The 14013-nt window shown below is 42.4% G+C and overlaps 1 protein-coding gene across 3 annotated transcripts in view; it reads left to right on the top strand.

Moving 5' to 3' along the window:
* The window catches only part of ATP6V1A (ATPase H+ transporting V1 subunit A), a 31995-nt gene continuing 17982 nt past the window's right edge, over window positions 1-14013 (top strand). For 2 of the 3 annotated variants that reach the window (XR_012676210.1, XM_075166008.1), the window contains exons 1-2: window positions 11-97; window positions 13578-13672. Coding sequence is in view for 2 of the 3 variants with exons in the window: in XM_075166008.1 (XP_075022109.1) it covers window positions 13591-13672 (82 nt within the window). In the remaining variant the exon portion in view is untranslated. Of the gene's footprint in view, window positions 98-9980; window positions 10091-13577; window positions 13673-14013 lie in introns of all 3 variants that reach the window. The other variant, XM_075166017.1, reaches the window with a different exon arrangement.

The following is a 14013-nucleotide window of genomic DNA, read 5'->3' as shown; positions in this document are numbered from 1 at the left end:
GCGGCGCATGCGCGCGGGGCCGGCATCAGCTGATCCAGCGTCGCCTCTGCCGCCGCCGGAGGGAGCAGGGCTTCGGGTGTGCCGGCGCCGGCCGCAGGTGAGGCGTCTCTCCCCCAGCTCTACGAGTGCTCCTTCTGCCCCCTTCTCTCCCGAGGCACGCCTAGCGGCTGCCCTCTCCTCCGCCCGGCGGGTCGCGGTCTGAAGGCGGGAGGGGGGGTCGTCCCCCCCTCCGGCCGTTACCTGCCTGGGAGGGGCGGCGGTCTTTCTGTGGAGCCGCCCTCTGAGGGAACGTGTGTGGCCCCCAACGGCCGCCCCCGCCTCGCGGAGCGCTCCGGGGCGGGGGGAGGGGGCGGCAGGACCCGCAAAGCGCCCTGCGGCGCGGCTGTCTCCTCGGCGGCGGCCGCCAGGGCCCCTGGGCGGCCGACCTGCACCTCCTGCCCCGCCTGGACGGGCCGCGGTGAGGGCAGGAGGCTGCGCTGTGAGCGGAGGCCGAGCCTGCCGCCTGTCCGGCTCCGACTGAAGCGAGTAACGCGTAGCGCCGTGTGCGTTATCCGTACGGAGCCGTGCCCCAGCGGGAGAGCCCGCTGCCGGCGGCCGTGCTCTTCCCGGTCCCGTTTCTCAGGGAGAAAAGGCCTGGAAAGCAAAGCAGCCCCCTGAGTAGGGTTCCCCCCACTAAGAAACCTGCTAAGCGCTCTCAAAGACGCCCCACAAGATATCCCAGGGATATATACTAGGATCCATTATAAAGAGAAGCGGTGGCAGTGGTTGGGTTTCTGTGCCGGCTCACTCCACCATCTTGGGTGGGTAGAACTGAATCTTTCTGTGCCTTGACTGCAGCCCTGCAGTGAGTGAGCAGCAAGGTTATGGAACAGGAATGCTGCTGCTGGCTTCTGACCACAATTCTTCCGTAGTAAAAGGGCCCACCTGTTGTTTTGCAGTTGAAAATACTGATGGCAAATCAAATGTGCTTCTTATTCCTGTAGCCAGTGACAAAATCCTGATTTAGATGAGGTGTTTCAAACGTCACACTTAGAATTCACTTAAAGGCAAGAAAGAAATTTTACTTGACTGGATTCTGGATGATATTGTACACGTTACAGATAGCTGTGACTTCAGAGTATATGACACGTATGTATCAAGATCTATCCATTCAGTGCAGTTATCCAAAATGATTTCTTCCTAAGATTTTACTAGCCTCCATCAGAGAACTTGCACTCCAGCTGGGAATAAAAGCAATTTGGTGATAGTTTTATTCATTGTAATGCAATACTTCACCAAAGTACACTGGCTATTTGATACAGCATGGTATTTCAAATGCTAATACCACTTGATGAAGTGGAGAGGGGGTGGAAAAGGAGAAGAAGCTGCTGACAGCTTGCTAAAGGTGGTTTATTAGCCCACCGGTTTGTAGCACTTCAGCGAGAACGTGCCGAGTGTACATTGGCATTTGCAAGTGGAAGTTTGAATAACTGAGGCAGATCCTCATTATATTATAAGTTGCTGTATTTGTGCTGACTTTGGCACTCTACAGATCTGCAGCAGCTGAACGTTTGGCTTCTGTATACAGTACTTTTTAAAGGCCTTTTCAATGAGCAGCAAGCATAAATATTTAATAGTGTCTACTATTTTATTTTTAGTATCTACATTTTATTATTTTCTCCTTAAGAATATGTGAAGTGATATCAGTGTCTACAGGTCTTTGAATTACCAAAAATACTGCAGATTATTTTTGCTGTGCTTGTCAGTTTATTATGTCAAGTCTTATTGAAAACAGTTTTACTCTCTTATGTGGGGAAAAAACCTAGTCTCAATTCTATAATCAGGGGACAAAGCATGGCATTCAAAAATGATAAGCTACTATGGACATCAGCTTGTGAGGATGGGGAAGGAGAAATTAAGACAGTGCTGGAAAATGACTGCTGGCATCAGCTGACTGTTCAAATGGGGGTTTGAAGTCTTGTGTTGCAATAGTAACACAAGATCTCCGTTTCCTGTAAATGCAACCTTTCCATTTTCCAAATCAAGAGCTATTTTCTACAGATAGTGCTAATATTAGGGTTCAGCCATGAACGATTAGTACTACTTATTTAATTTTTATACAGCATTAGCTTGTATTTAGCTTTTAGTTTGGTCTGAGTGTATATTAACTCTTTTATACCTTACTAATCCAGACTTACAAAGTCTGTAGGCTTCAGTGTGCTTCTGTTGGCTAAGTTTTTTCCCAGTATGACTTCGTGCATTTATCTTCCAGACACACATGGGTACTGGTATGACACATTGTTATCCAAAGCCGCTATAGACCAGCAGGTTACTAGATGATTCCCCTGGTGATACATTTAGAGGCACTACGCTTCACCTCTTGTGTTTTGATACTATCATACTGTCTCTTTGAGTTCTTGAGCCCTGAAAATTCCTACTAATGTTTTTCCCTCGTGCTTTTAAATTGCTTGTTTGTGAACTGAAACTGTGTTCCTAATTGGACATACCTGGCCTTTTAAAAAGAGTAAAAGGATTACAGGATAACCTAATTGATATCTTTGTTTACTCTGGCATTGACCAAAAAATGCTGCATGCTATTGCTAGCCAAGTAATATTCGCTCTTTTTCTTTACCTCTCTATTTAAAAAAAACACCCTACATTGCCTGAAACTGAAATAGATTTTCTTTCCTCCATACTTGCACCATTGATTACAAAGAAAAATGGGGGATTTTAGACTTGGAAATATTGAGGTATTGTTGAACAATGGTATCCACATGATTTTTTTTAGAATGGAACTGTAACAAGGAAAACAGACGATGTAGTCAACTGGAATATCATGCTCGTTTACTCTTACTCACTGTCTTAAAACATGTGACTTCTTTAGCCTTCCAGCTGGACAGAGAGAAATGGGGATCTGCTCCAGCAGAGGAAGCGGAATTAATCTGAACTTTTCAACCTTTTCTTCCTGTACAGAAGGAAGGTCCAACATGCAAAACTGGCTTGGACTGGATCTTCTGGTTGTCGTTGGTGTACCTTCTTTTATGTTCTGAAAAGTTTTTTTTATTCTTTTTGTTGTGTTCACTCCCTCTTCCCCTTTGAAAGTGGACAGTTAAGCTTATACTAAATTCTTGGGTTTGGTCATATCTCATGGCAATAAGTTCTACAATCTCACAAATATTTTTGGTTTGGTTACTTTATTTCATCTATGCATTTATTTCTCCTTTTTTTTGTCAAATTCTCCCGAAGTTAAACACTCCTGCTTCTTAGAAAGATCGACCATTTGCTGCTAACTTTTTAGACTTCCATATATTATATGGCTGCTATAATGAGCTTTGCCTTATAAGGTCTGTCTTTACTGAAATGATTAACTTACTCTGAAAACCAGTAAGATGTAAATATCCTGAAAGTCATAGTCTAACAGACTTTGTTACTATCACTTAACCAAATGGCAGATGAAGATCAGTTTTAGCTGCTGAATTTTCTTGGTTCATCAGCTTGAATACACCTCTGAGCTTGTGTAACAGTAAATTTCAGTGTCACTGCTCACTTTCCTCAGAAATAATTTGTCTGATCTAATACGTGCATGGTGCCTGTTGACAGTTATTTAATTTTGCGATAGTTTACAGCATTTTGAAGAGTCCATTGTGGGTGTCTTAAAATGTTCAAATCAGAAGTAATGTGGAAGTACTAAAACTAGTACGGGAAGCTGCCATTGTGGCCACGTTTTTATAGCACTGAGCTTTCTGCATTAACTGTCTGACATCTGTTTACTCCTGAGAAGAGTAATTTTGAAGACCATTGCTACCCCAGTGAGCCGAGACTCGTCCTGCTAAACAGTTAAATGAACTAAAACATCTGCCGAAAATAGACCCCTTGCAGACACAAATGCTTAAGAGAGAAGTGATGTTCCTAGAGGGTATCTCTGTAATGTGGAAGTTTTATCTTTGCCCTTCTTAATCGGTTGAAGATCGCTCATATTGTAAGGAGTCTCATGGCCAAGTTGAAATGTTGGTGTGTTTCAGCTGACCAGTCTGTCCAACTAACTCTTTCTGCCAGATGGCATCCCAAGAAAAATGCCGAAATCTGCACGGTAAAGATGTAGTGTTCCCCTTGCTGTGTTTAGGATGCTGTAAGCTATGCTCGCTTACTGGAGTGATTTGATGTTGTTTAAGACTACGTAAAAGATAGGTGGTCTGAATGTCTGTGCTGCTGGTCTGCATTCTGTGCCCTGAGCATGAAGAGCAGTAGTTGGGATGGTCAAGTGTGATGAGGGATAGAAAGGTTATGGGAAAACATATTAGCTTTACAGAGAGAAAACCGTGCCTTTATTAGGATAGTTTATTATAGCTGGACAAAAGCTTTCAGGTATGCAAGTTTCCTTTAACGGCCCAAAGAATGACTTGATTGTTTTCAATATTTTAGCAGAGAAACTGCATCTTCCAAGAAGTTCAATTAGTGGGACAAACATTTGGTTATTCTCATTATTACACTATATCATTATTTTGTTTCTCACTATGAAAGTAATACCTTAAAAAGCAGCTCTTCAGAAAAAAACTAAAATGGTATTTCTGGCTAAATGCAGGTAACACTGGTAAGGACTTCTAAAAAGGCAATTCTTTTATGTAACTTTCCTCTAGGTCCTTGAAACCTTGAGGGTTTTGTTATCATGAGATAAATTTGCATCACCTTGTAGATATTCAGACCACCACAATATGTAGTTTAAACAATGCTAAAATTTGATATGTTTGAAGGGCTCTGGCTATTCTAAAGAAGCTGTAAATACTTCAGGTAATTGCACATAAAATCTCCAAATGTGGCTTAACTTAAAGATGAAGTTTTCCATTACAGGAAAAGTCGACCTCAACTTAATTTCCTTTTACTGGAATCCAATGCCAATATGTGTGTTGTGATTCCAACCAGGTGTTTCATTATACCAAAGTGCTGTAAAAGTGCTACTTCTATCTGCTAGGGGTATTAGATCTTTCTCAAAGACGTTCATCTAAACATGCTCTTCAAACTAGCCATCATATAGCTCACATAATAAATTGAAGATTCTATAATATCCTGACGTTAAAGACTGCTCTGAAAGTGTAATGATGAAATGCTTATTCCAAACTTGTGCTCAGTATTTTAGCTCTTACATTTAGGGACAAGGAGTTAGGCAGTGGTGAGGCTCATAGAGGAGCCAATGTATTTTAATGAGCCCAAATTACTAATATGTTTCTGCATGTAAAACTGAGCCTGACTTACAAATCTAGCAATAGTTATTTTATGAAATTGCACACCTTTTGTCTGTGTGGACAAAGGATCTGTGGAAGGTAAGGATCTTCATCTATTCAGAAGTTGTTCCACTGAACTATAGTAAAGTTTGCTGCTATAATTGCTTACAGCTTTGCGTTCATCTCATTTTCATGTTTGTCATCTTAAAGGTTAGAGCAACAAAAAGTATTTCAAGTAATGATGCCAAATGCACCTAAAAGTAGAGTGACTTTTATTTAATAAAAGCAAGGGTGGATTTTAGCTCTGCAGTAACATTAGTGAGGGTAATGAAAATGTTGCTCGTCTAGAGGAAATGACTGAGCATTGCACTAAGCAGATGGCTGCAGAACTTTTCAGCTCTAGCAGCTAGATGACAGGATCAGGATAAGAAAAGGTGGCCACTGTGGAACACAGAAATGAATATTGCATTAGTATTCTGTGTTATGGCTTGGATCTCAGTTGCATTAGATCTTTCTTTTGTGTGAAAGTCTATCGAGCCGATGAAGGGGCAGGCTGTATAGCAGGCTGAAAGGAATGTCAAATTTTTCGCAGTAGGAAACTTGTGAAGCAGTGTAGCAAGTAAGAAATAAGGGGAAGCTCATCCATTTCCACCTCTAGCGCTCCTCTGGAGAAGTCTTCTGGGGTGGGAGGAAAGAATCGGTGTAGAAAACCCTATTCTGGAAAACTCCGTAGCATGTAGCCAGTCAGCTGATGAAGATTTTTTTCCACATGGACAATGTGGCTTTCTCTAGCAACAGGAGTATTTTAATTGATAAAACTAGGATCTTTATCAATTCTAGATATAGTGTGATAACTGCATTTGAAGTCAGAAGGCCGGTTATCTACTGAGCTGATCAAATCTTCAGTGGGTCAAAGCAGTTATGCAATGAATGCCTTGCTAACCTTTCTACCCAGATTTATCGCTGCTGCTAACTTCTTGGTCATTTTCAAACACAACTTTTTTTCTAGTCCTGTTCTGGGCTAACGGGAGGAATCTCCCAAGTTTCTGAATAAAAGCTTGGATGCTTGAATAACAATTCGAGATGGTGGTGGTACTTCTTGCGTGGACAGACTTTACACCCTATCTTTGTGGTAGGGGAGAGTCTCTTATGCTGTCTATATGTATTAAATATAAATATATTTTATATATATTTAGCTCGTGTGCAAGGCATGATGTTTGCTGAAAGTATCAGGCTTGTATGTATTGGCATACCTACAGCTAAGTCCCCATCTGTTTTGAGGAAGAAGGCAGTAGGAGCTTGCGATGGGCTTAATGAATTGCTATGTTGCACAGTCTCCCTTTGTAGCCATTGTGTACTGTGCTGACAGTGGCAGTGTAATTCTATTTCCTATCTTTTTTTCTCGAATACACCTGGATTTACCTGTACATGTGCAAGTAGCAAGCCTTATGTGAGAGGAAGGGTCTTTATAGTACCCAACAAACAAATTGTGTGAAAGATGAATTGTCTTGTATGGTTGCAAATAGATCCACAGTATGTACCTGAGCATCTCTTAAGCAGATTCCTGACCTATCGAGAGCAGAGGTGGCCTCAAAGTGCCCTGTGGCAACTGGAATTGTATGAATAATTAAATGGAAGAATGTCCGTATTGTTGTGTTTAAGAAACAATGATACTTCTAACTCTAAGCTTATGGCAAGAAGGTTGGTACTGTTAAGTTTCTTGATGTCTGTGAGAAGAGAAGACTAAGCCACATCGTTGTGTTGAGCACAGGAGGCAACCTCTGCCTGCTTTCCTTAGAGGACAGATGATACAAAGTTGGAAGTTTGATACAGCAGAGGGCTGTGCTGCCATACAGAGGGACCTTGGCAGACCGGAAAAATAAGCTGACAGGAATCTCATGAAGTTCGACAAAGGGAGATGCCAAGTCCTGCACCTGGGGAGGAATAACCACATGCCCTGCTACAGGCTAGGGACCGGCTGGCTGTAAAGTGGCTTTGCAGAAAAGGACTAGAGATCCTGGCGGACACCACGTTGAACATGAGCTGGCAAGGTGTCCTTGTGGCAAAGAAGGCCAGCGCTATCCTGGGCTGCATTAGGAAGAACGCCGCCAGCATGTTCAGGGAGGTGCTTTCTCCCCTCGATTAAGCTCTGGGGAAACCACATCTGGAGTGCTGTGTCTGGTTCTGGGTTCTCCAGTAGAAGGAAGACATGGACTTAATGGAGTGGGTCTGGAAAGGGCCACAAAGACTGTTAAAGGTTTGGAGCATCTTTCATATGAGGAGAGGCTGAGAGAGATGGGATTATATAGCCTTGGGAAGAGAAGGCTCAGAGAATCTTATGGTAAAGTATACAAATGCTTAGTGGGAGGGAGCAAAAAAGATGGAGCCAGATTATTCTCAGTGGTATCTGCTGAAATAAGAAGCAAAGGGCACAAACTGAAATACAGGGATTCCCTTTAAATGTAAGAAAACACGTTTTGCTGTAAGAGTGACTGAGCATTGGAACGGGTTGCCCAGAGAGCTGTGTGGTCTCCATCTTTGGAGATAATCAAAACCCAGCTGGACATGGCCCTGAACAGCCTGCTCTTGCTTGCTTTGAGCAGGGGGTTGGAACTAGATGATCTCTGGAGGTGCCTTCCAACCTCAGTGATTCTGTTGTTTGGTGACTGAGAACTCTGGAGTAATTTTCCCTGCTGTGTTCTAGTAAAATGATAACTCTGCATAATATGAAGGAGCAGATTTCCTGAGAATACTATTTGGCTTCCCTTCCAAGTGACCTGTGTTAGAGTTCTGGGTGTGCTGTTTCTTCTGGGTCAATATCCCAGATTCTAGATGCAGAAATGCTGCCGAATTTCTGCATTTGTCTAGTAACTTCGGCACTATAGAATCATAGAATAGTTTGGGTTGGAAGGGACCTTTAAAGGACATCTAGTCCAACCCCCCTGCCATGGACAGGGACATCTTCAACAAGATCAGGTTGCTCAGAGCCCCGTCCAGCCTGACCTTGAATGTTTCCAGGGATGGGGCATCTATCACCTCTCTGGGCATCCTCTGCCAGTGTTCCGCCACCCTCATTGTAAAAAATTTCTTCCTTATGTCTAGTCTAAATCTACCCTCTTTTGGTTTAAAACCATTCCCCCTTGTCCTGTCACAGGACACAACTTATCTTTCTTATAAGTCCCCTTTAAGTACTGAAAGGCCACAATAAGGTCTCGCTGAAGCCTTCTCTCCTCCAGGCTGAATAACCCCAACTCTCTCAGTCCTTCTTTATAGGAGAGGCGTTCCATCCTCCTGATCATTCTCGTGGCCCTCCTCTGGACCCGCTCCAGCAGGTCCATGTCTTTCTTGTGCTGAGGGCTCCAGAGCTGGATGCAGTACTCCAGCTGGGGTCTCACCAGAGCAGAGTAGAGGGGCTGTATTTTTTTAATACTTCCTCTTAAAATATCAGCTGTTGTAAGGGGAAGTATAAAGTGTCCAAGTTACAGAAAATCTATGGCAGTGATTATCCTGTTATTTATGAGGCCTTTGCAACCCATCATCGTACAGCTGGACACTGGAGCTTATGCACTGTACCAAAGTCTGCTTAGGTGAACACAGTAAATGTTGGCAGTCATGACTTAAATGCGATGCTAAGCTGGTTGTCCAGTGTGGGCTGTGCTCTTTACTATCCTACAACATCTAGGTTTTTACTAAGAAGAGGAGGAGGGATTTTCTTTGGAAAAATTTATTTGGCTAGTTTTATGCCTATGAGGTTTTCCTGGATATTGAATGTAAGGGCTTATATTCTGACTCCATTTTTCTACCCTAGGAAGTCAAAACACATTAGTCTGCTTTAGATATGGTAAAATCTATGACCTTAGTTCAACGTTACTCCAGCAGAATGAATCCTAGCACTGGTGACTTATTAATGTAATGCTGCTGCTTTTGAATTGCTGGTCTTGTGCTATTTACTACAATTTTGGTTGGTGTGTGTAATCTTTTGTGCCAATTTGATGTGTTGCTAATCCTAGAACTTGTGAAGATAGTCTTGAGAAGTTGTGAAGACTGCAGGGAACTCTTCAACTCATGCGGCTTCTTGAGGGAGAGCCCGCATAGCTGCTTGTCTTTTGTATGACTGTACAGTGCCTGTCAATCTTCGACAGCAGATTCTAGCAGCTGTCAGTCAAGGTGGCACATCACTCTGCTTCGCTAAGGTGTTGGATGTTGTGCAGTTGCATCAATGCTTCTGCTAACTAGGGGAAGGGGTTCTTATATTAGCAGCAGTAAGCCCCACATGACTCACTGTTTTGACAAGACTCCATACCTGTTCTACATACTCAAGCAATTAGTATTGCAGTGTCTTCAGCGCCTCCCTGTGCAGTCTGTTGTTAAACGGTTGTTCTGTTAAGCTGTTCCAGAACAGAACAGGTTCTCACATGGATATATTACACAGGAGGGCTGGTAGGTAAACTGATTCCAGCAGAAAGCATGCATCTCTCTCTCAAGGATTTTTATGTAGTAGCATGCACCACTTGGGACATTGGGATTATTGGCTTTGTAGGAGGTTGTTCATATGCGTGCTGAATGCTTCTTTTAATTTCTTATGCTTGGTCCTGTGCAGTAAGGAGGGCACAGATGGGAGTTCAGCTGGACTCTAGGTAGCTTGATTTGCTATTGCGGCATTCCTCGGTGCTGGTGGGAGAGAGACAGACTGATGACTCATCAAGTCAGGTGGTTATGCCTCTGCTGTGTGTCAGAAATTTCTTTCCCCTCTGCAGCAGGCTTTCTCATCCCTCTGTGTAGGGGCACCAGAAGGACAATTATTTCCTAAGTGGTGGTGCTTAACTGCTGAATTCTGGCTTTGCTTCATTGGGCCTGTGGATTTTTGTGACTCCCTGTTTCTGCAAAATAAGGTAAGAATCTGTGTTTATATAATAAAATAGTCATGGATTTTTGTCCTTGCCAAAGGAAGGCTCCTTCTAAAAATCTCACTGGAATCTTAATTTTGAAGAGTTCTTTGTGGTAAAGGAGTTCATCGTGTACATTCAGGGACTGATCAAATGTTTGAAGCAAAAACAAGGAACAGTAATAGAAAACAGGTTTCTCTGGCATTGTGAGCGGGATGGTTACATTTTTGGGGCTACTGTGTAGCCAAATTGCTGTGTTGGGGAGAAATCCAGACGGAAAACTCAGGTCATTGGCCCTTTCTTGTTTAATTATGACTATAAAATTACTTTAATAAATCACCTTTCAGTCAGAGATGGTTCTGCAGCAAATAATACTTTGATTTCTGGCACTGTTAGGCAGAATATGACCATGTTAGTGCTTAAGAGCATGTTTAAAATCAATTGTTGAACTGCTTAAGATGAGGAAGATTCCTGTTTATAAATTGTAAAGAATACAAGATGCATCTTTGCTCGTAAGGGAATTGGTGTACTAGTGGGCTTTGTAGGAATGGATTGCATATAGTGCCTAATAACCTGTGTTGGCGAGAGGCCTATGAAAGGCTGTAGGAACTCGGTAGATTTCTAAAATGGCTAGCTACCATGGCTTCTGGGGTAAGTACATACTGCCTGCACACACATAATGTTATGTTTAGCAAATTCTGATGTGCTTTAGGGAATTTCATTGTAGCTGAGTACTAACAATGAAGACATTTAACAGTGTAGGTAGGTAAGGCAACATTTCTGCCCTGAAGGACTTTTCCATCTAAAATGAAAATCTGTAATGCTAATACACAAGCACAAGACGACTATGCAGAGACAAATAACAGCATTTTTTTTTTCTTAATTTGTATTTAATGTTAAAAGATGTGTCGCCCCTTAAAAAAGAGGTCAGCTTGGCTGGGTGAACACTGGCTTTTTAGACTGTGTGTGCTTTGTTTGGAGGCGTATAGGAGATGGAACAAAGAAAGGTGAGGAGGAATTCACTGCATCTTTTACACGTGGAATATTTAATAGATATGTGTGTAAAAGCAATTAGTGCAGATGCTAAAGATCAGGGCAAAGACAGGGTTTATTGGTGTGGTTTATTGCTAAGTGGTCTAGCAGAGGAATCCCATTCCCTTCTAGTTGGCTTGGCCGGTAAGTGGGGAAGGTGGCTGTAGGAAGAAGGAGGGAGCAGAGCAGCCACAGGAACAAGAGGGGCAGGTGCTGGATGTCAGGATGCCGCTTTAACTGCAGAATGACTGTTCTGAGGTTCTTATTTGGGTCTCTAAAAGATAAACAGTCGCTTCAAGTGGCAGTCAGCTGACCTGTAGCTTTTGGATATGAAGAAAAGTTAATTTAAATTGAAACTGGCCAGTGTTCTTCCTGTGTTTCTTTGCCTTTGTAAATTGACTCTTTCATATGGAACTCTGTACTGTCTAATTGCCAAACAGCATCACTAATTCAGTTATGAGAATTTGGTTCAGCTCTTTCTTTATTGTGCTTCTATAGAAGATTTTGGTAGTAGGCCTCTAAAGATTGTTCTCTATCATGGTATGTTGAAGTAAATGTTTTGGGTGGATTTATAAGACCGGCTGCTTTTTTTCAGTACGAACAGTAATTGTGCTTGAGTTTTGCAATGTTTTTAATTATTAAAAGAAAAAAAAAAAAAGAGATAGTTAGCCTGATCAGAACCAGCTCTTAGCAGCTGCTCAGGAACTGCAGATTGCTTTGCGAGGGCCTCCCCGCTGCCATTTGTCAGAGGAGACTTTTGAGAAATAAGCAGTGAAATTAAAATTGTCTTCTGGGCCTAAGCAACAGGCAGCTTTAAAGGGCAAACTATCATTATGGAGAGTGGAGGGATCTAACAGATATCTGACTTGGCCTTCGAGCTCAAGCGCAGTTAGCAGTTCCACTCCAGGCTGGTGATGACTGAGTCATGATCAACTGTTGGGGTGGCTGTTGTGAAGTGATTCAATGGTAGCCATGTTACACAATCCACTCCAGCAGGACATGGAGCCTGGAAGAAGCTATTCATTCAGGATGAATAAGAGTTCGGAATCATTGGAGATCCTTTTCTTACAGAGCAGAGCCACCGATTTAAAACATTTAGACTGGCAAAGAGGCTGAAGGGCAGAGGATTTGTGGTATAGTATTAAAAAGCTGGAAAACAGTCATAAGATTTTAAGAATAGCAGACATCAGCTACCTACTGCTCCTGAAGAACAGACAGAAAAGCATCCTTTAATGATGGTGGAAGGAGTGGCCATGTAGTTGTCTTCCTCATTATACTCGAGGCAGATTTTCAAGCCTGAGTATGCCTCTGTATTTGCTGCCTTGCAGATGATGCCAGGTTAGGTTAAGCTTCTTGCAAGGACTGTGAGTGTCAACAGATGCCTCACACGATTCATATCGCCGAACCATGGACTTTTGCTGGATAGGCCCTGTTGGTATGCAGAGAGCATCGTATGCTGGGATTGCCGTACCACACCTTTCACCAGTCCTGTATCATAAATGTGTCAATACAGCAGAAATGGGTAGAGAATTGCCTTACAGTTCTCTAACACTGATCAGTTTCCAAGGTAACACAAAGCATGATAAGGGCTGACAAAGCAAAACCATTAAATACTCTTATTGGCACCAGAAGCAGGACAGCCCAACTGTTGATTACAGGACAAACCTGGATCAAGGAGGTCTGCTTCTAAAACAGCTTTTCCTGTGCTGGTTGTGTAGATTCTCTAAACACTTACTGGCAAGAGATGTCAATGTTTCACTGTTGCAAGTTGGGTTTTTTGGCCATTATTCAGCACAATTCTTCTATAATGCTCCATGAGTTTCACTGACAGCAAGACTGCATAATACCTAACTGTGAGGCATATAGAGAGGACTCGCATGTTTGTGTGCTGGTGAAAATGTATGTCTCTTCCTCTGAACACTCTGATTCAGCAGCTTGAGATAGCAAAAACAGAATTTTCACAATTTTCACAATTAATATTTGTACTATTGCCTTTTAGAGACTGGTGGCAGTAAAGGAGCCCCAGAACATTCCCTTGCTCATTCAGAATAATGGAAAACTCCATGTTTTGAAGGAGGCTAGATGAGATATGGAAGCAGAAGAGATTCTCCATTGTTTAAATATCCTGTTATCGGGCTTGAAAATAGTCCAGCGGTGTTACGGCATTTTTGGAGTGTAACTGTTTCACTCAGCAGTGTTTTGGGGAGCCTATTATGGAGTGATGTTCCACTCCTGTGTTTCTGCAATAGGGGATGTTAGTTCTTTTGTTTGTTTAAATGAGTTACTTTGTAACTTTTTATAGCTTTAAAATCAGTGTGGTCAAGGTTGCTTCAGGCTGTATGAGTTCAGAATTCTTTCTAACTGGAAACAAGGGGAGAGCAGAGGGGAGGAAGAGGAAGAACTTATTACATGCGTGTATTCTTCAGAACTGACTTTTTTTTTTTTTCCCCCTTCTGTACAGTTGAACAGGCAAAATGGACTTCTCCAAGCTACCCAAAATCCGTGATGAGGACAGAGAGGCTTTTGTTGGCTATGTCCATGGAGTCTCGGGACCTGGTAGGTATTAATTTGTAAAGGAAATCATAAGTTCTGTTTCATGTAGTGTCTTGTTAATCTTGTTCACTTGGAAGTGAACTTGGAAGCGAAGCAGAGAGGTATAGTAGGGCGCTGGGTGGGGCTTTTTCTTTTTTTTTGGGGGAGTGAACTTGGAAGTGAAGTAGAGAAGTATAGCAGAGCTCTGGGTGGGCCTTTTTTTCTTTCTTTTTTTTGGGGAGACTTTTTAAGAAGGATCACTGACTTAATCTGATAAAATACTAAGAAACACACTAACAAGGTGTTACTGCTAATTAATCTTATTTAAAGATGTAATGAGCAAAAGCAGGATGATTAATAATAAT

Source organism: Calonectris borealis, chromosome 1 (genome assembly GCF_964195595.1).
Source record: "Calonectris borealis chromosome 1, bCalBor7.hap1.2, whole genome shotgun sequence".
In the NCBI taxonomy this organism is placed as follows: domain Eukaryota; kingdom Metazoa; phylum Chordata; class Aves; order Procellariiformes; family Procellariidae; genus Calonectris; species Calonectris borealis.
Note: the sequence above shows the minus strand (reverse complement) of the source record. Positions and strands in the feature narration are given on the sequence as shown.